We start from the raw sequence: 26,982 nt of genomic DNA, 5'->3' as shown, positions 1-26,982 counted from the left end.
GTTGAAGACAAAAATTAGAATAGTTCTACAAAGCAAGCCTAACTCGCCATAAATCTTTCCCAAATATTACTTAGATTTGCAACCGGTAGCAGACCCTTTTAAAATTTCCATGGGAATCTTTCTTCTGACAGGCTTACTATATACGGCAGTATTTCAGTAAAGCTTCCAGGAGGACAAATGAGTGTTTAGTTAGGGAGGACTGGAGTTCCATCAACAATAAGAACAGTGGTGACATCACCGGCGTGACGACCGTGTCTGCCGAGAAGTCTACGATGTGAACAATGCACAGGGCAGAGATATCCAATAACTCTTCTACGTAAATGCGTCATCCTGCATGTCCAAGTGATAGACTGCACCAGGTGCACACACTCAAAATAGTCCGGACCAGAACGCAAGTGTCTGGTGACCACAAAACCCACTGAGTCACATTACTGCCTAACGGGAACACTTCACTAAACACGCCAGAGGCGCACGGGGCGGACTTAGTGGCTGAAGTACACTGTGGCCTTTTAAGAGATCAAGTTCTGGATTTTGGATCAAAAATGGGTCACCAAGGTTCCAAATCTCTATCGGAGGCACGCGTGATTTTCCAGAGTTTGGCCACGGTGGATTTGTCTCACAAGACGGACGCGGGTTCTTCTCAAAGCCAGGACGCATGCATCCAGAGGTCGGTCGGCCGACACCCTGCGCAGCGACCAGGACCGGAGAGGCCAACGGGCCGCTCGCCTCGGAGCCACGACCACCGGGACGCCTCAGGGTTGGTGTATATCGTGGACAACCCGACCGGCGGCGTGTGGGTGAAGCCGAGAGAGCAATGGACGAGAACTTGAACGCAGATGCACCCTGAACGGAATGATTCCAGTAAATCAAGCGAGGACGAACGCAAATCAAGGTGTGTTGGCCTTTGGATTTGGCACGCCCAACATGTGACAATCTGCGACAATCTGCACTCTTTTACGTCGTGCAGATTCATAATGATCGTCTCCTGGTCCACCTTGGATTTGAGTGGATCGATCGCGTTTATTGATTTAGTCACTTGACACATTCATGCGGTCAATGCTGGCGTTCATTGGGGGAGAAAATGAGCCCAAGATGAAGAGAAGTGGGCCATCAGATGACGAAAAAAAACTATTTTGTTTACATGCAGACTCTGCAGCTGTGTTCTAGGGAACCGAGAACACAACACGGTATTCTTTACACGCATGGTATTTATACAAATGAAATGGGCTGGAATTAAAGGGATACAGTGTCAAGGTAAACGCAATGTTTATGTATTTGTTGTCTCTGGCATTGGTCTTCCCTTTGTTTGAACACATTTGCTTTTCTGTATGATCGTTTGAGAATGATATTGGGTTTGATTGAGGAAATGGCAAGTTGTTCAGAAGGTCTCCAGCAAAGGGTTAAATGAGCCCAATTTCATTTTCTTTCCGGAAGCACCTGACTATGGTTCGTTGTGGATGCAATATAGTTGAATAAGCCTGTGAAGTCTTCCAAATTGCGGTGTGGTGAAGGGCGTGGGTATCAGATGGTATTTCTTCCCTTGTCACATGTCACTACATGCCTGTACAATCAGGTTTGACTTCTCCAAGTGGACTGTTTTGGAGCACAACCAATAAAGCAGTCGACATTTCATCATGTTGAATAATAACGCCTCGTTTGTATTTTTAGGCGCTGTTTGATGGACAATACTGTTTTTGCAATCTATTGTTATGATGTGGTTGAGCTATTAGCCATCTCACGAGTGAATGTGAGTTGACATGACAAAATTCCTTGACTCGTCAAATCATGACAAGTTTTATTGGCGTATTGCATGTGTAAAACAATAATGTTTCCAAGCTATGATGATATGCAGGCATTATGACACACTTCATAAAAATACAAGAAAATTGAACGTACAATGTTATAGTATAAGAAATCCTAATAAAAATTGACCCACAACCTGTTCTTACGCTTCATCCTATTTTGACATGGAGACGAACATCATGAGGTACATCAATAAAGACTATGGAACTCGTTCCAAAAACAGCCACGCAAGCGTAAACCAGAACATTCCGCCCTACACCATGCGTCACAAACAAGCTTGTGTGTTTTGGATCTATAGCAAACCCTTCCTTTCTCTATACTTTGGCCTTTCCATTAATTTAGTAGAGGTTAATCTTCACCAGACCTTAACACAACTGAGCATGAATTTCACCCATATCACCGGGAGCCTGAAGGCAAGGGAGAAAAACCTCCAGAAGCAAACAAGAACTGAAAGAGGTTGCACTAAAGGCCTGGAAAATCACTTCAAATGAGGAACGCAACAGTTTGGTGAAGTCAATGGCTTCCAAGTTTGACACAGTTATTGCAAGTAAGGGTTATCCCACCAAACATGAAGTATTTTTTGCTTTAAAAATGTTGGTTCACATACTTCCGCTCACTTGAAAAACGGGTGACTTCAAACAAAAGGTGCTCTGTCCGGAGTTGGTAAACACAACTAAATGTAAATCTCAAATAAAATCTGCCATTATAAACTTTTGTCTCATATTCAAATTTTGATCGGAAGCCCAATAGTGTTCAGTATACAACAACAATTGAGCTTTATGCATACGGCATATGGAAAATAATTCAACTCACAGTGAGGCACTACACTTTGTGACAGTATTTGGGAAACACCACCAGTTTCTCCTTCAAGGTGTCCACACGATTGGAAAAAAAAAAGACTTTGTCCCGTCAGCTCAGATAATAGTTGATCTATTAACGTCAGACACACTCTCCACAGGAAATGATGCCACACCTTAAACGACATTTGAGCAGGTAAACGGTGAACACTAAGCCAGAAGAAAACGTCTTCATCACACTGCGTGAGTACCTGCCTGTACTTGTATGAGCTGAATGGGGCAGCGAGGCTCCACGCAACCCGAGGCCCGGGTCCTCATTCTGGGGCTGGACAACGCGGGTAAGTCGACCCTCCTGTACAAGATGAAACACGATAGGTTGGTCGGCACCGTCCCCACAGTCGGCTTCAATGTGGAAATGTTCGACGTGAAGAGGAAAAAGAAGAACTTCGCTCTGACCGTGTGGGACGTGGGCGGCCAGGCGGAAATGCGTCGCCACTGGCGGAGCTTCCACCAGGACACGGCGGCCGTCGTCTTCGTGGTAGACAGCGCCGACCGGGCCAGGGCGCCGGAGGCAAAGCGGGAGTTGGAGCGCACACTGAGGAGCGAGCAGCTCCGCGGCAGCCCGCTCGCCGTACTCGCCAACAAGCAGGACGTGGACGGCGCTATGACCGTGATGGAAATCATGGACGAATTTAACCTGCGGAGGATTTGCGGGAACAGGGACTGGTTCATCCAACCGTGCTCCGCGTCCGTCGGCTTCGGCCTGGCGGAGGCTCTCACGAGGATCGGCCACATGGTCAAACTCCCGTCGGAATCTTCGGTCACGATGAAGGAGAACATTAAAGACACCGTGAACTACATAAGAACTAAGTCTAGTAATCGCTGAAGGTGGATTTGGATTTTGGACTCCCTCGGTATGTTAACACTGACGCAGTTGTACCAGAATTCATTCGAGGTGCGGCCTTGAAAAGTGGGCAACGCAATACATCTTCCACGATACAAATTTCAACCATTTTCACTTCACTTTTGTAAGCAAGTTTTACTTGGGTAAACCTCAATACTGTAATTGAAACGTCGACGTCATTTAAGCTAAACATGGACTGCAGTTTTGAAATCTTAAAAACACTCGCAGCATTACTTTATCCCGTTTTCATCAAATGCAATCACACGATCTTCCTTCATATCAATAAATCAAAGTTTATTGATATAGCACTTGTCATGCATAAATCTGCAACTCAAAGTGCTGTGCAAAAGAAAAAAAACAGTTATGAAACGAACATGACTATATTGTAGGTAATACATTTCATTTGAATTGTGGTTTGGGGATCTTGTCAATATTGGACATATGTACTATATACTATTTTGTAAGCAACTTAGTTTGACCTGTGGCATGCTTCACACAAAACATGTAACAGCCTTTGTGTTGAGAAAAATGGATGAAATTATTGAAATCTTATATTCAACACTGTACAGTATATTGCAGTCATACATTTCATTTGAAACTTATTAAACTTATATTAATCCAAAAATGAACATCTACATCGCTATGTCAACTGAATTTGAATTGTGGCAATGTTTCAACCACAACATTTAAATACTCTTAAAACATTTTTTTGTACTCTACTAAAAATAGACGTAAATTGAAATGAGATTAACAGCTTTGGATGGATAAACAATCAGCATTTTACTTTTATAAGTGCATTTAATATGATATTAATATAAATTTAATAAAATTAAATATATTTAACTTCAAATTTGGTTTGAAATCAAGTTAGCACAAGTTGCTTTGAATGAAAATGGGCAATGTTTAAATATCATTTTTATGCTTGGGGAACTCTTTTGTAAAATTCTGCATTCTTTCTGATGACCAGCAGTGGGTGTATAAATTCAGGGGTAAATGTTTACCAGACAACACATTGGATCTCTAGGAATGTTTTCACTCTGTTCTCACCCCCACCCCCTCCCTCGCCACCCCAAAATATCCATCAGCTCATTCTTTTTGTCAACAATATTACATTTCTGTGATGAACGCCGACAGTGACAATGCCAAATTCAGCGATAGGGGGAAGAAAAAAAAAGTCAAGTGGATCAAACAATGAGCTGGCATTAAATTGAGTGGCTAAAATAACTCACCACTGACATCACTTGACTGTAACATGATCCTTGTTATGCCGCAAGACGCTGCAGACAAATACAGTTCATTACTTTGCATCCCTGAAACTGGAGTCATGGACATATGTCATTTGAAATGACAAACGTAGAGTTGTTTAGTTTGATTCACATTTCAGTGGTAGACGTAGCAGCGTTGACGAGACGTTTTATCATTTTGAGGAATATTAAACAGAACCAGGGCTATGCATTTGTATTAATAAAACATGTTCATCACTTGAGTTAATATGACATTATTCATTTTTAATATGGGGACCGGTCATGTGGCTGGTTTGATTCTAATTATATCATGAGAAGAACAAAAATAATCACCTATTAGCTTCTCACTTTGGGATATTTGTTATTGGGCGGTGCTGTTGAAATTGGATTATTTTGCTACCTTGTCTAGAGAAATGGCTAAAACTACTAACCATTTTATACGATGCAGAGCTATATTCTTCACCCTGGTCTGCTATAAAAGCAAATTGCTATTTCCCACTGTGAAAGAAACAGACCGCATCGAATAAGATGGCAAGGTATTATTATACGAGACATTCCTTACCTATGATTGAAAGCACTAAAACACAGGAAACTACGTCATTTAATTTATTCCAGATCTGCCATCAGCTATTGGTGAATTATTCATAAACATTAACAAACCAAAAAATAAAAGCCATTAAAATCAGCTACTTATGCAGCATCAGTGGCATCTCATGAGGAAATGTTTTCTTGACCATATTTCTTTGAGGCACATCCGAAAGCGTCTTTCTAAAAAGACATCGGTCCTTGTCAGGTAGTTTGTCCCACAGACGACTGAGATTGTCCATACCGTACCGTCTCCTCGTAAGTGGGTAGACGCTTGCACTGGTCGTACGTGGGCAGATGAGCCGCGCTGCGGCCGTCCAAGAGGCTGTCCGGCGTGGCGAGCTCCACCAGCAACTCCCGGGAAGTCGCGACGGTCGGGTCTCCGCCATTGTCCGAGCTGAGCCGTCTGGATCGGGAACATAACACACGCTGGACGAAGTATCCCAAAGCGAAGAGGAGCAGCATGATGAGAACGCCGGAGAGTTTGCGAGTAGCCATGGCGACGTGGTAGTAGGCGTCGTCCTCCGAGGGGTTGCAACAGGCGCTGGCGTTTCTCCGAAGGCAGCATTCCTGGTCATCCCGGCAAAAAGCGGGTCCGCATCTCTGGCTGGAGTGTGTGCCGAGAACAGGACACATGGTGAGGACAGCCAACATTTGGTATCGGTGGGAAAACATTGCTGCGAGTGATCGAACGAGCTCGCGGAGAGGCGGGGGGTGCATCGGAGACGAGTCACCGAGGCATCAGGAGAGCACCTCGTTCCTCACCACGTCCGCCACTCGCATGTGCTCCGCAGATTTATGAGGCACTTAGTGAGCTCGTCGTAGCTTCTCGTGAATTGCAACCAAAAGCCTTCCAATGCGTATTCATTTGCTATGAATAAGCTTCAGAACCACAGCCAGCGCCCCCCTCCCCCCACTGCAACTTTTAACGTAAGCGATGCTCGCCAGAGGTGAAGGAGATGCTCGTAAAAGTATTTGTGGCACACGCTGAAAGCCCCCGTGGACAAAACGTTAATGGATTAAAAGCTCGTCTACAAAAGTGGTCTTGTGTGGTAAAACGGTCCCTAGTGGCGCGCTGTGACTGTACGTTTTTGGAATGGATACTTGGAGTTTATTTTTTACAATTTAGGATTTTTTTTTTAAATTAAAATTTACAGGGCGTTAAATGACGTATCCAAGTTGATTGGCATCTCAATTTATGACCCAGTCCAAGTTCACCGATTCATACATTTTTATAAATTTAAAACACACTAAACATTTCAGTGATTTAACCGACTTTCCACATCCCGTACCCAATTTTTCATTCAGTGGTCTTTCCAAATGGACTCTTTAAATAAGCTGGACGTTACTTTTTTTTTGGGGGGGGGGGGGGGGGGGGATTTATGGTAAATGGTCTCAATCTTTTCAAGTACCGGATTTCCATCTTCGCTCAACAAGGCAACATAAATGCTGTGGTTGTACTGTACCGTTTTAAAAAGCAACGCGGGTGCACGTCTTAAAATTTCACCATCTCAGTTTTGATGCGCGAGTCTCGCACACTATTTTATTTGGGCAAATTAACGTACAATATTGCCCAGAGTTCCACATTTTATCTCTCAAGCGAACCCTTCAGGCACCTCCTCACAACAAACAATCAATATTGGGAACGCGCTAATGGAAGGACGCGCTTAATAGCATCCCTCTGTACAGAACAGACGATATGTTTGATTGATCAGAGGATGCCGAAAGGCTCCACAAGTACGTTTGTGTACTTCAGAGAGAGAGTGCATCTTTTAAATCCATTTGTTTTCTTGGGGCCAATTATGCTGAGTGCTTCGAAACCCAACGTTAATATCAAATTGTCTCCAAATGTCATCTGGACTGAGATATGGCAAGCGAGCCAAACCAGTCAAGTGGGTAAAAAAAAAAACCAAAAACAAAATTCAGGGTTACTGTAAAACATGTATTTTGGAGACAGGGGTAGTTCAAAAAAACTACAAACATGTAGGCCAGTAGAGTGAATTTTAAGATATTCGATTTCCATTGTGCAAAGTTCATCTTGGATCGTGCATCCAACAGCAGGTGCCGGTCTAAATATCCCGAGTGACGATGTCTAGTCAACAGTAAGAGGTCCAAGCTGGACGAATCTCACTGCAAAACACACATGGCATGAGGAAACGCGTCAATAACACTAAACCAAACACACAACACAAGTTTAACCTCTAAACGGACATTTTTTTTGTGTGTGCACTTGTCCTCACCTGGTTTGTGATCGTTTTGCCTCAGACCAGAAGAGGCCTGCCGATATGTGTGGCTTTGCAACCTTTCAGGCCGGGAACGCAAAGAAGTAGTTGGTTGCCTCGGTTTGTTAGGAGCAAAATTCCAGCCCGAATTTGCGTACAGCCTCCTGTCTGTCGTAGTGGTCGCTGTTTCCTTTGGGGCTGCCGGTGGATGGCAGGTGCTACAGTCACTGTGGTCCCCGTCCACGGACCTCCATCTCCACATGAGAGCAAACGTGATCGTCCAAAAAGTGAAAGTCACTGTAATGCTTGTAACAAGTGTGGCACCGAAGGATTACCTGTTGTCAATAAAAGAGCAGGCCCTGTTTTGAGAGCTGACGGCTAAGGAGTCGGGAACAGCCCTCAGCCAGCAAGTGATGTAGACCTATGGCGCACACGCACACACACCCAACTAAGCACTTTAGTCATTTCCAAATGTTGCATTTGGCTAAAGCGTGGTACATGGCAATAATCAGAATTAATTTGTTGCGATCAAAGGCGCCAAAAAAAAAGGTACGGTTTTCAGAGGTCCCTAAAAGAGCGAGCGATTATTGTACAAGTCAGATTTGATGCTTGTGCCAGACAAACGGGAGCGACTCGTCGTGTTGAGTGTTCGTATAAAGTGCACACCAAGGCAAGAGTTTGCAACTGCCATATAGTTAGCAGATAAGCCAAGACAGGGGTCACCAAACTTTTTGAGAGTGAGAGCTACTTCATGTGTCCTGATTGTGTGAAGGGCTACCAAATTGATACGCGTCTGAAATAACATTTGTACAATTTAATAATATTAGAACATTAGCTAGCTAGACGTATACTGTAGCTAGCTAGTTAGATAGCTAAATAGGTAGCTATAGAATCTATAATACTGCCCATGTTTGCATTTTTAAATCATAATTTCTACGAGCAAATCACAATCCTAGCACTGGCGGGCTACTGGTGTGGTCCTCACGGGCTACCTGGTGCTCGCGGGCACCACGTTGGTGACCCCTGAGCTAAGAGTTAGCCTAGCTTCTTGGACTTCGGTTTCATTCTGAATGTCCAGTGGCACCATGCTAGCTCTCATAGGTGCGTCTTGGCATGACGACATACATGGGGAAGAGATAATGTACAAGAGAATATTTATTAACCAAATACTCAAAATAATTTAAAGCGCAAGAGTAAGCGCTCCGAATAAAAATGGGACTCGAGACTTTTCCATTTCTTGTACTTCTCTTTGCAAGGACCTCCTGCTGAACGTTAGGCGTCGCCGTCATCTTTAAGACTCTTAACTTTTTATTCTTTGGCTTTTGACTCGGCATGAGGCTTTATTTTTACCGTCGTCCATCTTCATTATATTGTATGTATTATTTTTGCTCATGTACAGCGGTTGTTTTAAAGTGTTCTATAAACACAGTTGAGATTCTAACCTGACTGTTAGGCTGCTGGTAGAATCTGAATGCTTCCAGTTGAAGTTGAAGCGTGTGGCCCTCGTGCCTGGGCAGGAAGTGAGAGCTGGAATTCGTATGCAAGGCATCGGTGAGACATCTGGTGGTGGAAATGTAAATCAGGGTGGGGTTATTCATCATCATTTAGAGTTGCGGGATGATGCATTCAGTACTCACCCATTTCGCTCAACAAAGTCATATCTTAAGGCGGCGTGTGGGTCTGGGCCGGCGGTGGCAGTGCAACGCTGCGCGTAGACGCGCAAGGGCTGGTGTTTGCGGACCGCCGCGGTCACCTCCAAGTGAATCGGGTCACCCATGAAGTATGCACGCGAGCGCCTCTCAAACTGCCAATTGTCTGAAACATTTTTTTAAAAGAATAAATAAATCGGTGGTACAAATAAAATTGAAAAATGGAATGCTGTCCACCAGTCATGAGGCGCAGTTTGAAGTCGATGCTACTCTCAGCTGAGCCTACTGAGACCGAAGGAATCCAGGTAGGGTGCAGGGAAATTCCACCCACAGAATACCTCCTGAAAACAGAATAGCGTAATCTCAATTTTACTTCATTTAAAAATGCATCCAATCTGTTAAGATGAGAACCAAATGATGCTGGACTTCAGTCAAGACCTTTGTGAAACTAAAAAAATTACCTGTCGAAATGACACTCAACCGGAATCGTTGCTCCGTCCAGTCGAAAGAAGCCATCGGATGGCTCAGGCGAATAGACCAGCACATTCGAATAGATTATCTTGTCCTGTGTTGACTAGTGATAGAAAAGCGGTTTTAGTTGGTCTTAAAGGGTTCATATATTTGAACAAATTTTGATCGGATGGCCACTCCTGGGAAGGTTCACCACTGTCCCATGGTTTTGCCATTTGTGGAGAATGGCTCTCAATGTGGGTTGCCGGAGTCCCAAAGCTCTAGAACTTACTAGACTTATCGATCTCAATTGCTCATTTGATCCTGAATTTTTGATTTCAGGCAGCTTTTGGTCTACTTCACTTGGTCAGGCAGGTCCAATTTAAGCGATTTCTTAATTGGGAACAAGTGTGGCAGCAACCAAGCCTGGGTTTGGCTAAAGAAATTGACCTGGGGGGTGGGTTTGCAAACACTTTTTCACACAGGGCAATGCAAATTGAGATTATTTTTTTCTCCTTTATAATTAAGACTTCCCTTTAAAGTGTATTTTGACTAATATTTAAATTTGATGATCTGAAACATTTAAGCGTGACAAACAAAAATAAATCAGGAAGGGGGCCCCATACTACAACTTGAGTAGGCTCAAATTTATTTTGCAGATTGGCTATGATATGAAGACAACCATAGTACTTAATATTTAAATCGAGCACGTTTATTTCATAGGGGGGTACATCAAATGAGCACTTAGTTTGCTGTTCATGTTCGTTAGTTTTGTGCTATTCTTGCATTTTTTTATGCAAGTCTTTTGCACTTGGTGCAGTAGTACCAACGCAGGACTGCAGAATTAATGGCTACCTCCAGCATTTAAATTGCCCATCCCTGGATCACATATTCACATATACACTTTCACATGAAGTTATTATTAAAGACTTTAAAAAGCCAAGTTATTCTTTATGGAGAAATTTGGTTTGGCCCTAAAAAGCAACTTTAACAAAGCAATGCACCGTAAAGTTTTTCCAAGTTTCACCATGATGGCGGAGCGCTATCAAAATTAAGATGTTAAAACAATTGAGGGTTGTTGTTTTTTTTGTAATGACTTCAAAATACCAACAGTGTAAACTTGTGCTTACCGAGCGCCGAGTTCCACAGTCCAGCAGGTCGGCCGATATGGTCAACGTGTCGCCGTCACCAGTGGGTCGCGCGCGGCATGCCCCACTTGCACCCGTTGGATCGGAACCGAGGCGCAGGTGTGCCGGCTCCACGGGAAGCCCCGTGTTGAACAAGTCCGCCTGAAGCACGAGCTCCATCGCGTCCGAGTGACATTTCACAAGCACCGCTTTGGGCTGATCTTCCACCTGCTGCGAAGGCACATGAGAACCGGCGGAAGGTAAAGGTACGCTCGGCCCCTGAGCTCCACCTCGGCTGGATGATACCAAGTGGTAGCGGCGGCTTTCTGTGAGGGTGAAAACGGCAAAGAGGACGAACAAGGTCCTATAACGGGAGCGGTTCATTTTTTTTTAGGTTGGAGTGGTTACGTTGGTAAAAGCGCAGCTAAGCCTCCCCACCGCTCCGGGAAGTCTCTCGTCAACACCAACGAGCAACTATGCCGGCTAAGTGATGATAGCGTTCAGCTATGTTCAGTCTCTTATTCCTTTTTGGCGTTTATTGATTGTCCCCACTAACCCCCTTCCCCCCTTAATTAGACACAATTGGCGTCAGTTGTGCGGTCACGACGCCATTTCCGGTTCCGGTCACTGCAGCCGCTCTTTTACAGGAATTTAAAATTTACAGGAAGTGGACACTATTTGTATGTGTATTTATCCAGATTACGACGCAATAAAACGTGAAAAATAGTGTCAACTGAAAAATAAACACTCGTTCCAATTTACAAAGAGACTGGCCTTCTTAGGAAGAACGTCCTTGCTTATGTTCTTAGGAAGACTGTACTTGAGTTCAGTATATTTGAGAGTTCACAAGTTTTAAGGCGACCGACTTTCACTTGACTGATCCTCCGGCAAAGTTCTCAGCTGGTAGACGAGACGTAAGGAAGTGGAGAAGTTGAGTGTACAGGAAGCGCAAAGTAATTTAGCCTATCAAACTGCTATGAAGTAGCGTTTGCTTCAGCGTCCGTCACCATGTAAAGAAGACCACCTGAATTTGGACACTGGGGAGTCGTCGAGGCCAAATTTGGACACACCGCAGCAATAGATACCAATAGCTGTGGCTCTCAAACTTTTAACACCAAGTACCACCTCAAAATGGAAAAAAAAAAATGGCTTCCCCCGTACCACGTTAAAGATAAAGTAGTTTGAAAACAAACGTTTCGAAATCATTACATGCAAAAGTACTGCACTTAAATGTTAAATACAACCGAAATGCACTAAAAAGTATTGTATTTGAATTAAAAAAAACAAACAAACAGTAGTATGATTTAGTAGTAATAGTATGAACAGCTGGAACAAAATGTGTTTTTACTCAAAATGTTTTCATTTAAAATAACCCAAAATGTCACACCATTTTTTTAAAGTAGCAATTTTGTTGGGTCATATGCAATTTCCCCCCAAAAAAACTCACGAGGTAGGGCTATTCCACACACTTAAAATGTTTATTATCCCATATCTTTACAGTCGTTATACAGGACATGTATCCACGTAGCATACAATAGAAAAACAAAGTTGACTTTCTGCTAAAAGGACACATTGACAATGAGCAATACGTGTTTTTGTTTTCTTGAAGAGACATCCTTTCAGTCCATAAGCCTTTCTATCACAAAAAAATAGATATATGTTCAGTCTGGGATGTAGTTATTCCGTTTTTCTTGCTTTGTAAATTGAGCCTAAAAAAAATGTTTGCTTTGAGGCAGTTAATGATGCTTTTTCGACTTGGACAAAATACCTTTTCATATACTTTATGGGTTGTACGCAATGGAAATGTGCAAAGGTAAAGCTCAAAAAGTACAAACAAAAGTATGCACTATATTAGCAGCGATTGTTGTACATCCAGTTGTGTGTCTTGGGAATTCTCAGTCGTGCTGCAGCATTGAAGCGATGCTTTAAATGAACATGGGAGACTACATTTGGATCGCAACAGTGAATTCCACTTTCAACTATGACGGACAAATAAAGAACAAAGTGTACAAGTGCTCCCCCTTCCATCCCTCTAAAAATGCACTTTGCAAAAAATCCATAAGGTTGGTTTTGTCATGGAAATATGTCATGAAGATTCCTTTAACTCTTTGAAATATGCCCATATTTAATCCAGCAGAGTGGAAAGCAAAAAGCCTGTCAACCGGGTCCAGTGGTGCAATACTTTATGTGCATGTACAAAACACGATATGGCCTCTTCTTTTCTCCACAGACAGCACGGACGGAGTTTCCTTGGCAACACGAGTGACAATCCATTGAGTGGGTACTACGTCGGGCGGCGTGCAGATGGACACACGGGAATTCATTTAGCGTTTGCTTTCTCTGCCTGGTGCCGCTGATGGCTGTGAGCATGTCTGTATCAAAACAAGGACAAAGAGCTCGTACAGTGCATGTGGATTTATCAGAGGTGGGCCGCCTACAAGCGCTGACCTACATTCCCAAACTGAAACGCAATAACTAATTTACAGGTGTTTTAAAATTCTGCTCCTGGTCTATAAATCAGTAAAATGGTTTGGGGCTTGAAAACATGCCGATTGTGGATTTAAGATCTGCAGACTTGGCTCAATTAGCAGAGTCCAGGGTTCACAGTAAACACGGTGAAGCGGCATTTATCTGTTATGCTGCACCCATACCTTTCGTTAAGGTCATCTAAACATTTCAAAATCTTTTTTTGTTCCTTTCGCTTTGCCTCTGGATTTTGTTAGCCGTTTTAAATGCTTGTAGGTGATCAAGTGAGTGGCCATTGGGCGGAATGCGTTCACCTGGTGAGGTCCTCGATGTCCACCAGCATGGCATCCTGCTCAACATGCTGCTCGTCTCGAAGCAGCAGCAGCTGCACCAGCTCCTCACTTAGACCTAGAATGCACACTCGCAACTGTGAAGCAGACACGCTATCCACAACGCCGCCACCGTGCATCGTGAAAGGAGATCCCGAGTAAAAGCAGCTACCCGCATTCTGTGCCCAAAGGCAGAAATGGATTACGAAGCGTGACCGAAATACTCGAGTCTGATCTACTTACTCTGGATCTGCGAGTGCAGATCGTTTGTGATGACTTGTAGCTGCCCAAGACTCATATCCCTCATGTCGCCTCGCCTCAGATTCCTCTTCATCAAACCTTCGCTGATGTGAGGCAGATTGGGAAGCTGCGTGCATCCACAAAATCATTTGCTACCAATTTAAAAGGGAAGTTTAAAAAAAAGGCCCCAAACAAGGCATTCTGATGAATATTTTCACAAATTAAGTAGCAAAATCAAACCTCTTTAATTATCTCAGGGGCTAGGGGGGCATTTTGCTACTAGCTATCACCTGAAAAGGACATCAAAAGGCCTAAAGATGACGAGCAATAACGCTCAGTGTTTTTTTTTCTTCCCAGGGAGGTGTAAAATTAAATAAAATAATTGAGAAGCGCTGCTGTAGTGGTATGCAAACGACCTATTACCTTGACTACAATTCAGTTGTATTTAACTTTAAGTTGCTTGTTTTGTTTATTATAAACAATAAACAAGTACAAGACATCCATTGTTACATATATATATACTAGATATATTTTTTATTAACACTTGGAGAATAATTTTTTTTGTTTTGTTTTTTTAGCTGTTCAGCTAAGTTTGAGAAGCCGTGCTGTAGCCTTTCAAGTCAAATGTAATTCCCGACTAACCAGATCTGCCACAGGCGAGCGTCTATGTTGCTGAATCTGCCTCTCCACCTCCACCTGCATACGGGCCATGGGTCGAGCCAGAGCCAGAGCCACCCGAGCCTCCTCCTGGAGCCTCCGCTGCACCCGCCAGAAGCCGCCGCAGTCGTCCAGCGGATCCGAGTCCTCTTCCGCCGTGTCTCGATCCGATAACGACGAGCTTTGCTTGCTCTGAAGCAGAAGGACTTGGATTAGTGTCATGAGGAACATACGAAAGACGTCGGTTGCACATTCCGTGGATTCTCTGTTGGGGGGGTTGCATACCACTGGTGACAAGGGTGTGTCCAGACTGGTCTCTGTCCTGCTGTCTTCGGCATCGCTGTCCTTGTCGCTGCTGCTGTCGTTGACAAAGCACACCTGCAGGTTGACTCCGCTGTAGAACCTGATAGTAGAGCCAAGACGAGACAAAAAAGGGTTTGTGATGAAGGTGATACGAATCGCCTTAAGGTGCCTTTGATACATCACAATTTCACCCCCCCCCCCAAAAAAAAAAAATCTGATTTGAAGAGTAATTGAATCCAGAATGAGGTCAGATATAAATAGGATTTAAATACGAAAGGGCACCACTGACAGACACATGCACACGGACACACTACTGCTGTGAATTGGGAATTTCTCCATTGTGAGACTAATAAAGGTTTTTCTTATCTTATCTTATCTTATCTTACAGACAGCATTATGTGGAAGTAAATTGAATCTTTAGGCCTCCTTGTACGCATTCATACAATATTCATCAGCTGTTTCAATACTGAGTAGAGCTGCCTTTGAAAAACAAAAAATAGAACAAGCGGCAAACATAATTAAATATCTATGATGCTAGCAGGAGGGAACGTCAGCCGGTGTCGAAAATAGACGGTGAGATCAAACACGTCAGTCAGAATCGAAAAGAAAAAAAAAACAAGACATCACAGGCTCCTTTGAAAAAAATAAAAAATAAACCCACCGAGAGGACGAGTCGTTTTTGCTGCAGCTGGTGAAGATGACTGGCTCGTCGTCATAGAAACTGCCCAGGGCAAGTTTCTGCCTAATAGACTCTCTCTCATTTCGCTGGGCCTGTCAGGACAAAAAAAAAAAAAAAAAAGACAAATATAATTAAAGGAAACTAATGTCCTGGTTACGGGATGATGCTGGTCATTTGATGACGTTTTTGGAGTTATTTTGATTTTTAATGCCAGTCTCGACTTTAGAAAAAAAAGTTTCAAGTTATTTAATGCCACTCCAGGTTTACTGTCAAACTAAACATAAAATAAAGAGTATACAAAGTATTTAAAATAACCACATAATGTTGCCTGAAGAAAGTCGGTTTAACTCAACAATGCAAAATGCCTAACAATCGGCATCTAACTCAAAGTGTTATCATCCCTTTAAGCAATGGCTATTTCAACAGAAATGGTGGAGCAACACATGTAAACAGATAAATCAATAGTCTCACAGAGATTTTTTTTTATCCATTGTGAAATCTGACCTCTATTACTACAGCTTAATGAGTCAGTGACACTGCCAAGGTGGCCAAGATACGCACACCACAAGGAGTAGCACAATGTCCATTAAAGTGAAGGGGGAAAAAAAATGTGTTAAAACCTGTTAAATTCTTTACATTCTGTTCACGTCATTATCGCGTGTTGGGCAAGTGCAAGATTATAAGATGTTATTTTCCTTATTAAAAACATGTTTCCCTTTTTTTTAGGAGGGGCCCGGAACAGATTAATGCTATTTCCTTTCATTTCAATGGGGAAAGAGTCTCCATCTGTGAGATTATTTGAGTAATTTTGAACATAGTCGCGGAACAATTTAAACTTGTATCTCAAGGCACCGCCTTGAGATACAACTCTTGAATATTAGACATTTGTGAACAACATCACAACTCTCAGATATTGTGGGGACAATATATAACACTGTCTAGAGTGCGTTAAAGGCGGCATTCAGTATCATCATGAAAATGGCCACAGATCAAGCGTGAAACTAAATCAGCGAGTAATTATGTTGCCATCTGCATATTTCCATATGTGCCTGTAAGCAAGCCATTCCGGACCTCCACCCTTATAGGATCAATGATGCTAACTGACACGCCAACCGGACTCCAAGTGGGTACTGTATACGTGTTTGGAATATGCGATTGGTGGCGTGCACAAGCTTCTGCCTCCACACGGTTGTCATGGTAGCGAAATCCAGTCTAGCCTTTGGCCTCGCATCGTGCGAGGTGGGATAAGGGCTCGCTCACTTGCATGAGACCACGACAAATGTGCTGACGGCGGGGGAACTGATTGCAACTGTGAAGAAAAAAAATAAAAATTGCGCAACGTGCATCCTGAGATGATCAAATGTTGGATGGACAGGTGCCATGTCGGCCCTGGCAAGTGAATCATGGGAGTGACAGGGAGCAATAGGAATGGATGAAGGAATGATGAGGCACATTCCGTCTCGAAAGCTTCTAGAACGAACCACATTAACCACTTGCGGTAAAGCTCCCCGGGCAATATATTTGACATTTTACCCATTTCAAGAGAGTTCTTTCATTTCAATCACCTCAACTACGCATCACGTTTTCACCGTGTTCCCATATATGCACATTCTTACTGCATGCTAGCATCACCGTTGATCAAAATGTCATCATAAAGCTTTAGCGGAGCACCTATGTTTCTTTTCTGGCTTTTTTTTTTTTTGTTGCCTAATGAGATGCATGTCCCAAGGCTACCTATGTGTATGACATGGTGCATGCACACACACACACACTCATTAGTGGCACATCATGTGTGATAAAAGATCACAGATCTCTATCAGACTCGCATAAACTTACATAACGGGTACTACACATTTCACTTGAACACCTTTTTTACGCAGACATCTTATCTAACGGATGTAGTCGGAGAGACACACAGACGACAACGAGAACACGACCGCCCCCTGTATCGCTGAATCATCCATAAGCATCACAACAAGGGATGGATGCCAATCACGTAACACCTGACAACTGCTTCGACATGACACGACATCACATGCGCGCATTACGAAGCGACACACACACACACACCTGGTAAACGCGTTTCTCCTGGTGCACCATCCTTCATCGCATGGTACTGAACACACGCAAGCACGCCCTGCCCTTCCTCTCCACTGCAGTGGAGCCGGACCCTGGAGACCCTCTCATATACTGCAAGAGGGAGGGAGAGGCACGGAGGAGGGGCGAGGGGGAAGCCTGGGAAGACAAATGCGGGAGAGGAGGGATGGAAGGAGGAGGTGCTTGTTGGCCTCCAGATGTGCTTATCTGTTCCTCCATCTTTTTCACTGGCTACATTCTCGCTTTTTCAAGTCTGAAAACTGTGAGCGCATTGATCTCAGTGGTTGGCACGAGTAACTGCCCGTCATGGCTGACTGGTCTGATGATTGTGACCCGCAACCCATGTCGATACCGAATCGATTGCTCCAATCGTCACTTTGAGTAAATGTGAGCCGATTGCATGTCAGTGGCTGGGCCGACTGCGTTTGGAATGATTGGTTTATCCTCGAGGAGAACAATGGAGTGATTAGTACAGAGGTGGGCAAACTACGGCCCGCGGGCCGAATCCGGCCCCTTGGTCTTTTTAATCCGGCCCGCCGAAGGTTGGTCCACAATTAAGGTTCGATGTGAATGATTGCATTCATTTCAATTGGACTTGTAATGACAGGACTTTCACCGCCAGGTGGCGCATTGACTTGAAGTTGCAGAACATGGGGGCGGGGTGGAGGGGGGGGGGTCTTTTCCACTACCTAGGACCTCTGTATCGCTCCACTTCTACTGGTCTGATCACAACCCATCTGCAGCAATGCACAGGCTAAAATAGGTCATCAACAACACTGTTGTCATTTTTAAAAAGTATATTAATACAGGCGGCCCGGTAGTCCAGTGGTTAGCACGTTGGCTTCACAGTGCAGAGGTACCGGGTTCGATTCCAGCTCCGGCCTCCCTGTGTGGAGTTTGCATGTTCTCCCCTGGTCTGCGTGGGTTTTCTCCGGGTGCTCCGGTTTCCTCCCACATTCCAAAAACATGCTTGGCAGGCTGATTGAACACTCGAAATTGTCCCTAGGTGTGAGTGTGAGCGTGAATGGTTGTTCGTCTCCTGTGTGCCCTGCGATTGGCTGGCAACCGATTCAGGGTGTCCCCCGCCTACTGCCTGGAGACAGCTGGGATCGGCTGCAGCACCCCCCGCGACCCTAGTAAGGATCAAGCGGTTCGTAAGATGAATGAATGAATGAATATTAATACAGTAATTTCATGCTATTCTGTTGATGTTTCATATGGACTGTCAACAATTTTTTTATGTACCATAGCTCGTGCTGACCTGGCCCTGTCAAATTTTAAAAGTTCTGGTTGCTTACATCAAGCATGTCTTGTTTATAGAAGAGAGTGAAAAATCTGTGCTCGGACATAGTTGTACAGATCCAAGACTTGATACATGCAACCCTTACAGCAAAAAGAAAATAAAAAACCCCACAACTGACCGAAATGCTGGACAGTCTGCCTGCTCCACCGCTGTAACATTCCTTCAGCTCCTCAGCCCAGCTGCGACTATTCACCATGAAGCCTCTTTCCGACTCTGTGCCGTCCGCCTTCCCAAAGTCCATCCACCACTGACCTGCTCCGACCCTTCCCATGAACATTTCACCCATGTCCACATCATAGTCCTCCTCCATGGACAGGATTGCCTGGTTGCCCCGAGACCTGCAGAAAATCAGATAACCTGAACAACGGCCGTATCCGTCTTCATGTTCCCTGGATTACAAACGGAAAGGAAATTAAACAGAACATTAAAAATGGATTTGAGAGTGTCATTGCGGTCATAACGCTCCTGAAATTAAAATCCATCATCACAAAAAGCACTCACCTTCATCGGAGACCGTCTGGTTTTCAATGTAGTTCCAAGCGCTGCAAATGAAACGAGAAGCTTCCTCTCCAATGCCTTAATGGGATTTATAAAAGCATTTGTGGTTGTAATTTGCAGCTAGAGGGTCATGAGGCTCAGTGCCCGGCAAAGAGCAGCAACACACGCGCACCCCCCCCCCCCCCCTCAGTGTTGGCAATGCTACATGAACTAGGAGGTCACGTGCGGCCTGGCTCCAATCAATGATGCGTGGAGATGCGAGTCATGGGCCAGGGGTGCCCGGAGTAGGAGATGGCGCCATGTGGAAATATATACGAACGGACAGAATGGGGTGGAAGGGGCATGCGCACTGTGAGGCAAAGCAAATTTTGCACAAAAAAAAAAAAAAAAAAAAAAAGCAAAACAATGGGCAGTTTATCCCCTCCTCATTTTTGACTGCATCTAATCCGCACATTAAAAAAATACAGTAAAAGCTACATTCAATTCCGTGCTCAAAATATGCAATGACAGCATGGTTGAAGTTAAATTTTGCTTCTTCTGGTCACTGGAAAAATAGTCACATGGCAGCAGTTGCAGGAGGCTTGTTAAAGGTCAAGGGTTACGTTAAAAATTGGAGGGGTTTAGAGTATCTACATTTCTGTATGATGGAGGTTGATTTCAAAACAATTCAAATTTTTTTTGGCCCAGATTTGAGATGCCTCAAGACCATCTAAACAAAGAATGATAAAAAAAAAAAAATGGGTGCATTCTACTGCTTAATTCTTATTCCACAAATATCAGAATGCAATCTTTAGTTTTTTGACTCAACACATGGGAAAGGTCTCAATCGGCAGTTTTACTAGTTTTTAATAGCAATGTGACAGTCACAGGCGGATTCAGTCTGAAGACCAGGGGACCAAATGCATTGCCCACTGCAGGGTTACAATTTGTCTTAGTAGCCCGCTCTAAAAACTTTATTAATTTTCTTTTTAAAAACTAGTCAATAGCCGAATTGAGGTCTCAAGATTTCCTGCAGTCCATGATTGCGCTTTGAGTAAGATGACACACACACTACAAACCAACTTTTCCTTAAAACCTTTATTGAATGCCAGTCCCTAAAAAGAGAAGCAGCCATTACCACATCGCCATTGAAAACGATTTCACCGCCAAGTGACTCTTACCCAGGACTATGGCTCTAGCTCATCCCAGTCAAAGGGGATGTCTTTATCCTCCTCTTGGGAAAACCAGGGCTCCTGCTGCCAGTACTGGTAGCTCTGGAGTGGTCCAGATTTGTAGCCAGCAAGAGGTGAACTCTTAGGGTTACCTGCAATTGGAGCGCCTTCGTCGTACGAGATTTCTTGTACGAAGGGCTTGGCGGCATAAGGGGTGAAGTGCTTATTCTCCGGATGGGTCCTGGGTCGACACCGTCGTTTGGTTGGAGTAGCAGCAGCAGCCGTAGGACTAACCGTAGTAGTGGGGATGATGCGTCTACAAGGTTTTCTAGTGGTAGTACTTGCAGCGGTTGTTGTAGTAGTTGCGGGATCGGCGGTCGGAGAGGGCGTCGTCGTTAACGTTTCTGGACTGTGGTCGGTATCCATAAGTATTTCCCTATTTTGGAGCGCTTGAGGTTGGGGATTGAGATAATGGGGCAAAGGACAAAGCGCCCCGGGTGGGTGGCAATAAGGGGCCGCGGGGTTCTGCGGATAGTGAGCATAAAGCGGATGCTGCACCGGAATATACGGATAGGCGTGAGAAACGAGATGCGGGCTTTGGTACAGGGGATTGTAAGCGCGATGTACAAGAGGATACATGTGGGGATTCTTTAGGATGTGCAAGTAGTACAGGTACTTTAAATAGTTATGATAGTGCTGGTATCGCAGGTGAAGGTTCTCGTCAGATGCCGGCTTGTCCTCGTCACGCTTGGAGCGGTCTACGTTTCGGGCAGTTGGAGGGATGGGATGCGGCGGGGTCAAGGGTGGTAACACGGGGCAGGCGAGTGTCACGGAAGTCTCCATGAAGCTCATTGGCAGGACATGATATCCGTTCTGAAACAAAATTAAAAAAAAATGGCTAGCAGTACTTGAGGTCACAGTTTAAGATTTGAGGCAATAAAACTACGAGCAGACGGTTGATAACTAGTGCTGGTAATGATTTAAAATCCTTCAGAGGAAGAATGAATTCGAAATTCCCCAGGGCATGTTTCTGCGAAACCAATTTCCGCAAATGTTATGATGCCACTGATAGTCACAACTTCTTTACCTGATGGAAACTGGGCAGGGGTCTAACCATATGTGGGAGGAGCAAAATATGGCGCACTGTGATTGTTTGGACTCGCGAGTACTGCAACCGGGAGGGTCAAGCAAGTACCATCATGGGGGGGGGGGACATATGACATATGAGGATGAGATTGGAGTAAACGCGTGACTAAATATCTACTGGAAATGAATTGTACATCTTTACAAATCAGCTAAAAAAATTAAAATAAAATAACTGCAGATGATGACCAAGTTTCCTAACACACAAATGAACTGGAACAAAGGAGAGCTACACCACACATGCAAACAAAAAATAAAAACACCCATGAAATATTGTAAACCTTCTGGTTTACAATATTTAAAAATAAATTATAAATATGGGCGGCCCGGTAGTCCAGTGGTTAGCACGTCGGCTTCACAGTGCAGAGGTACCGGGTTCGATTCCAGCTCCGGCCTCCCTGTGTGGAGTTTGCATGTTCTCCCCGGGCCTGCGTGGGTTTTCTCCGGGTGCTCCGGTTTCCTCCCACATTCCAAAAACATGCATGGCAGGCTGATTGAACACTCTAAATTGTCCCTAGGTGTGAGTGCGAGCGTGGATGGTTGTTCGTCTGTGTGCCCTGCGATTGGCTGGCAACCGATTCAGGGTGTCCCCCGCCTACTGCCCCAAGACAGCTGGGATAGGCTCCAGCACCCCCCGCGACCCTAGTGAGGATCAAGCGGCTCGGAAGATGAATGAATGAATGAATATATAAATATAATATATAAATATATTAAATATTAAATATATAAATTTAAATATTTAAAATTAAAAACAGCATCTCCCATTCGACCAACGCCCACATACCTCTCGCATGACTTTGCAGCCACCATACGAGACAACCAAGACAAGGCCAAGAGAATTCTGATGGAGCGAATGGCCACAAGATTCCGGCATCTGGCTTAGAGGTAGGGAACGCCCAGAGCCTGAAACGAGGACAGTTAGCAGATGAAAAGCGCGCCAACCAGTACTAGATTAGGCCAACGCCGTTTGTCGTTGGTCAATATTTGCAAAATGACAAAGTGGAGTCAAACCACTTGGGTATTCTGTGGCTCAAATATGAAATGAAGAACATTGGTGTTACCCAGGTCGAGTTCCAAGTTCACAGCTCCACGGCCCATGACTTTTAAGGTCATTTTTGTAGGACCGCATCGCAATGAGGGATCCGTGAGCCGCCATGCCGCTTCAACTTCTCCGAGCTCGTCAGACTGTGACGCCTCCTCCCACGTTCCTGGGAGAGAAAAGTGTACAAAGTAGAGTCATATGAAGCCGACCATTTTGCAGCATGGAAAGAAGTTGCACTCTTTTCATTTCTTATTTCGATAAACATTTTTATTTTTACTGGGCCCTAAGGTCATTCGGACCAATACTGCAGGCAAGCAATTTATGGTTACATTAATAGAACAGGGCCGATCCTCAAGACCCCCCATCCAGCCGCAATTAGATGCCTTTATTTAAATGTTTTTGTCATGTTATTCGGTCAAGAGTGAAGTCTCGGGTGCCAAACGCAACCGGCCGTCTAGTTTCAGGCAATCAAGTGGAAGAGAAGGCACAGACTTACCCGAAGCGTCGGATTCTGACAAGGATTTCAGCTCTTCCCCATTGAAGAGAATCTTCCCCTTTCTTACTCCGAGCTTCTCGCTAGCTAATTGCCATGGGACAAATTTACCAAGGCTCTTCTGCGGGAAACAGCTGAAACTCGGCACAAAGGAACACAGGAGCAAGACAACCGCTACGGTACGACATATCGGAGCGTCCGCCGCCATACTTGAGGACACTCACCAAAGGGTGGGGACACTCGACAATGAGATAAGCTCTTAAAGGCTTGCTCTTTAGCTGGTGGGCGTCGGCCTGGCCGTAGCTCACACCTGTGCTCATTAAGGGCAGAACAGGTGAGCTCGTTAGGGCCTTAGCATCCCCTTGGTCATCGCTTCTTCTGTTGTCATGACAACCACTTATGCCTGGGACACACAAACGCACGTTTTTATCGTCGATTTTATAAAATTGGCAATTGTGTGTGCCCGGATGCAGTCATAAAATACTGGTAGGTAGGCTAACTGTTAGCTTATTTGATTACTGCACTCCCCGTAGTACTCGCTGTAGTCCTTGACATTTCTATGGTGGTGAAGGATTTGTAAAAAAAAAAAGATACACACAACACAACCATGTGCGCGTCTCGTTTGGCAAGTGCAAGCTTCAAGTCATTTCCTCAAGCAGCTCTCATCGCGACAATCAAAATCACACTTTGTTGTTCATCGCGACGTGGTGCTAGCCACACATACTGTGAATTGAACAGGTTACATTTACAATTGTTGGGGACAACCGCCCCTCGTTTTCAGAGCAGATTGAGGAAAAAAAATAAAATCACTCTTAACGCCAGTAAAAAAAAATAAAATAGAATGTTAGTCTCAATAAGGATTATATACCAATAACCTGCCTTACGCTGCGCATGGGTTTACACAGCAGATACTGTTAACATAGCTTCTTAGCAAACTACATGCTGTAGCGGTAGAAATGGGTCTAGTCATAAACACATTTGCGAAGGATGATGAAATGAGAGCACTCCGTTATGTAGTTAGCGAGGGCAACTCGGGGCGGGGGGGGGGGGGGGGGGGCGAAGTGGGCCCCGTTTCAGCCACACCCAAAAATACAGTTGAGTTTCACGCAAGGGTATATATCTCACTAGTTCAATCTACATTTTTCAGCTTTTATATTCAAACATTAAATGTAGAAAAATTACTTGGGGGGGGGGGGAGCAGTGTCTTCAAATTATCACCATAGCAACCTCCCCTAGTCACTTGAGTTACTCAAAACTAAATTGATCCTTGTATCAACTTTCCAGGTTGATGCAATGAGGGTGCGTGATTGTACTGAAAATAAGTCAGCACACAATTTCCCCGCCATCTTGCATGTAGCATGATAAACTAACAGTTACGCTTCAGTTACACATTTGGGAATTTGAGAGGGGGAAATAAAATCGACGCTTGCAGTTGGGAGCTCTAGGCCGATCAAAATCCAACTCATGCGTCGTCACTTTCAGATTAAAGCATGCATTGTGATTCCCTTCTCTGAAGTCACTGAAGAAATTTGGCACCAAACATGAAATAACAAATGATAGCCGCTTGTTTAGAGAATTTATTGCCAGTCATTTTCACTGATTAGCATACATTGCAGCAAGCAAGTCCTCATAGGAGATATAGTGCATCAGCTCAGGGGGAAATTGGTACAATGGGTTGTACGGTAACGGCGTGGTCTCGGCGGCTGTTGGCGCAGTCGTGGTCGATGGCAGGGTGGTAGTCGTCTGCACTGGAGGGATAGAAGTAGGAACTTTTGACAAAGTTGCCGTCTTAACTGGATTCTTTGGCTCCTTGTTCCCAGCTGGTGCTGGATGTCCGGGGAAGGTCCAGAGGGAGGGATTGAAATATGGGTACTGGCCCATCACCTGGGGATCAGGGTATGGGCGAGGCAGATTATGCATATAGGGCATGTGAGGCATGTTGGGGTACTGCGACACAAAAGGGTTCCGAGGTGCTTGCAGCCCAAAATCGAACATGGGGTCCCGGGGCATCGGGGGCTTCTGAAGCCCAGGCTGGGAGCCTGGACCATGGGGCATTGGTGGCCACCTGGGGAATAACGGCCACTTGGGCACATGAGGCGCAGAATGGTGAGATCGGAATCTGGGGCTCATGACCGGAGACTGGGCCTGGCTGCGGGGGTCAACCGGCGCCCAAATGCCGAGTGGGGAGACTGGAGCTTGGGCGACTGGGGGCCACTTGGGGACATGTTGAGCATCAGGCCCCTTGGTGGCCATTTGATCCAAGTGAAATGGACTGGTGACCTTAGGGGCATCGGTTGGAGTCAGTCTGGTGCACATGAGGATGACTGGAACTCCCTGCCAATACATGGGAAGCACGTAACTTCCAGCCTGGGGGGTGGAGGGGGGGAGAAATGACACCATTAGCTCTGCGCACCACCGAGTATGGGTAGACGACAAAAATTATTAAACCAAAAATGATAATTTGAGCATTACCTGTTGAAGCATGTAACAACCACCATATGGAACATACATCAGGAACCCAAAGGAATTTCGATGCATATTGTAGCCACAGTTTAAGGGCACAAGAGGCAAAGGCAATGGAGGTGCATTGGGCGCTGCAAAATAAAGAGACGGGGGGGGGGGGGGGGGGGGGGGGGACAATGATACTCAACTCATAGTGACAATTTTTCTTTGTCCGAAGCTTAACACTTTACCTTGTTGCACTGTCATGTGGGTTAGGCCTGGTCTTCTGACGCTGAGCTTCATGTGGCTATCTCCACACTGCAGGGAAGTCATGCGTCTCCATGAGGCCTCCTGCGATGCAGGTGGTTGCACGGGCACAGGGTTCACGGCCCAGCCTCCTAAGCAACATATTGAGTGAAAAAAAAAACACATAAGCCGAGCTGGAAAATGGGGCAATTTAAAAGTGTACTCATACCTGCAGAATCGGCCTGATAAGCATCGTCATCCTCCACCGAAGCGTTTGACTTCTTGGCTTCTTCATTCAGCATTGGAGGATCCCATTGAGGAACTTTCCCAAACATAATCTTACCCCGGCGAAAGCCATCGGGAACATATTTTCTTCTGTCCGCCTTCTTCAGGCGATAGCTGTCAACCGTGTGTGCCAAAAAGCAGGCTAAAATAAGTACTGCGGTAATCTGGCCAAACGTAGCACTTGCGTTTTTGTCTTTGTTCATCTTGTTGCTAAATGCGTGAAACTCGTGCCAAGGCCAGACTGTGCCAGGTGTGAGCTGCTTTTTGAATTGAGCAGCACTTCCTGGTAGTGTGACTGGTGGCAGCTGCAGCAACCAATCAGAAGCCTCGGTAGGAGGGATTAATTGATTATTTGCAAATTGATCACACCTGGCAGGGCACCAGAGTTAAAAAAGGCGGGGCTTGTCACATCCATCCATCCATCCATTTCCTATCTGCTTTATCTTCACAAGGGTCGCGGGGCGTGCTAGAGCATTCAATCCCCGCTGTCATCGGACAGGAAGCGGGGTACACCCTCAACTGGTTATATATTGTGTCAAAATAAAAAGTGAGAAAAGTAAATAATAATAATATGACATTTGTATAATAATAATAAATAAGTACAGTACGTCACTATTTGGACTTCGTTCACCCCGCCCCTCCTCCCTTTTGACCAATCTGACGTCATACTCGCGTTTTAATCACTTTCACATCGACGTTCAACTCTGCTCTACAGTCCCGTCTCGCAAAATGCTTGTTGTTCATCACTCTTTCAACTTTATTTGAGCTACCGAAAATAACCTGCGTGTGCTATACTGTAATATCCCTTTGAAGTCCACCCAGGGTGA

The 26,982-nt window shown here is 44.8% G+C and overlaps 5 protein-coding genes and 1 long non-coding RNA gene across 6 annotated transcripts; 2 read left to right on the top strand and 4 right to left on the bottom strand.

Moving 5' to 3' along the window:
• The first annotated feature begins 2,687 nt into the window (after positions 1-2,687).
• arl14 (ADP-ribosylation factor-like 14) lies at positions 2,688-3,767 on the top strand. Its single transcript, XM_052087322.1, has one exon. It carries the CDS (start codon positions 2,875-2,877, stop codon positions 3,484-3,486), a length of 612 nt encoding a protein of 203 aa, XP_051943282.1. The 5' UTR covers positions 2,688-2,874; the 3' UTR covers positions 3,487-3,767.
• A 3,487-nt stretch (positions 3,768-7,254) lies between these two features.
• On the bottom strand, positions 7,255-11,349 carry LOC127615929 (zona pellucida sperm-binding protein 3-like). Its single transcript, XM_052087296.1, has 8 exons — positions 10,785-11,349; positions 9,666-9,778; positions 9,442-9,545; positions 9,193-9,370; positions 8,998-9,115; positions 7,891-7,976; positions 7,574-7,809; positions 7,255-7,463 (listed from the first exon to the last, which is right to left on the bottom strand). The coding sequence occupies exons 1-8, from the start codon at positions 11,163-11,165 to the stop codon at positions 7,426-7,428; spliced, it is 1,254 nt and encodes a 417-aa protein (XP_051943256.1). The 5' UTR covers positions 11,166-11,349; the 3' UTR covers positions 7,255-7,425.
• Positions 7,824-9,383, top strand: LOC127615962 (uncharacterized). The gene is made up of 2 exons (XR_007967007.1): positions 7,824-8,273; positions 8,595-9,383. It is a non-coding gene; the product is annotated as an uncharacterized LOC127615962 (long non-coding RNA).
• An 896-nt stretch (positions 11,350-12,245) lies between the features above and the next one.
• On the bottom strand, positions 12,246-17,694 carry zgc:153615 (uncharacterized protein LOC777747 homolog). The gene is made up of 7 exons (XM_052087319.1): positions 17,526-17,694; positions 15,438-15,547; positions 14,759-14,876; positions 14,459-14,665; positions 13,820-13,943; positions 13,562-13,655; positions 12,246-13,153 (listed from the first exon to the last, which is right to left on the bottom strand). Exons 1-7 carry the CDS (start codon positions 17,553-17,555, stop codon positions 13,102-13,104), a joined length of 735 nt encoding a protein of 244 aa, XP_051943279.1. The 5' UTR covers positions 17,556-17,694; the 3' UTR covers positions 12,246-13,101.
• Positions 17,695-20,411: 2,717 nt separating this feature from the next.
• wu:fi34b01 (uncharacterized) lies at positions 20,412-23,432 on the bottom strand. Its single transcript, XM_052087293.1, has 5 exons — positions 23,186-23,432; positions 22,709-22,855; positions 22,432-22,550; positions 20,514-21,377; positions 20,412-20,447 (listed from the first exon to the last, which is right to left on the bottom strand). The coding sequence occupies exons 1-4, from the start codon at positions 23,388-23,390 to the stop codon at positions 20,520-20,522; spliced, it is 1,329 nt and encodes a 442-aa protein (XP_051943253.1). The 5' UTR covers positions 23,391-23,432; the 3' UTR covers positions 20,412-20,447; positions 20,514-20,519.
• Positions 23,433-24,753: 1,321 nt separating this feature from the next.
• LOC127615927 (uncharacterized) lies at positions 24,754-26,646 on the bottom strand. Its single transcript, XM_052087294.1, has 4 exons — positions 26,100-26,646; positions 25,876-26,022; positions 25,655-25,776; positions 24,754-25,549 (listed from the first exon to the last, which is right to left on the bottom strand). Exons 1-4 carry the CDS (start codon positions 26,356-26,358, stop codon positions 24,776-24,778), a joined length of 1,302 nt encoding a protein of 433 aa, XP_051943254.1. The 5' UTR covers positions 26,359-26,646; the 3' UTR covers positions 24,754-24,775.
• Between the last annotated feature and the right edge of the window lie 336 nt (positions 26,647-26,982).

Source organism: Hippocampus zosterae, chromosome 15, assembly GCF_025434085.1.
Source record: "Hippocampus zosterae strain Florida chromosome 15, ASM2543408v3, whole genome shotgun sequence".
Classification (NCBI taxonomy): Eukaryota; Metazoa; Chordata; class Actinopteri; order Syngnathiformes; family Syngnathidae; genus Hippocampus; species Hippocampus zosterae.
This window is presented reverse-complemented; position numbering and strand designations above follow the sequence as displayed.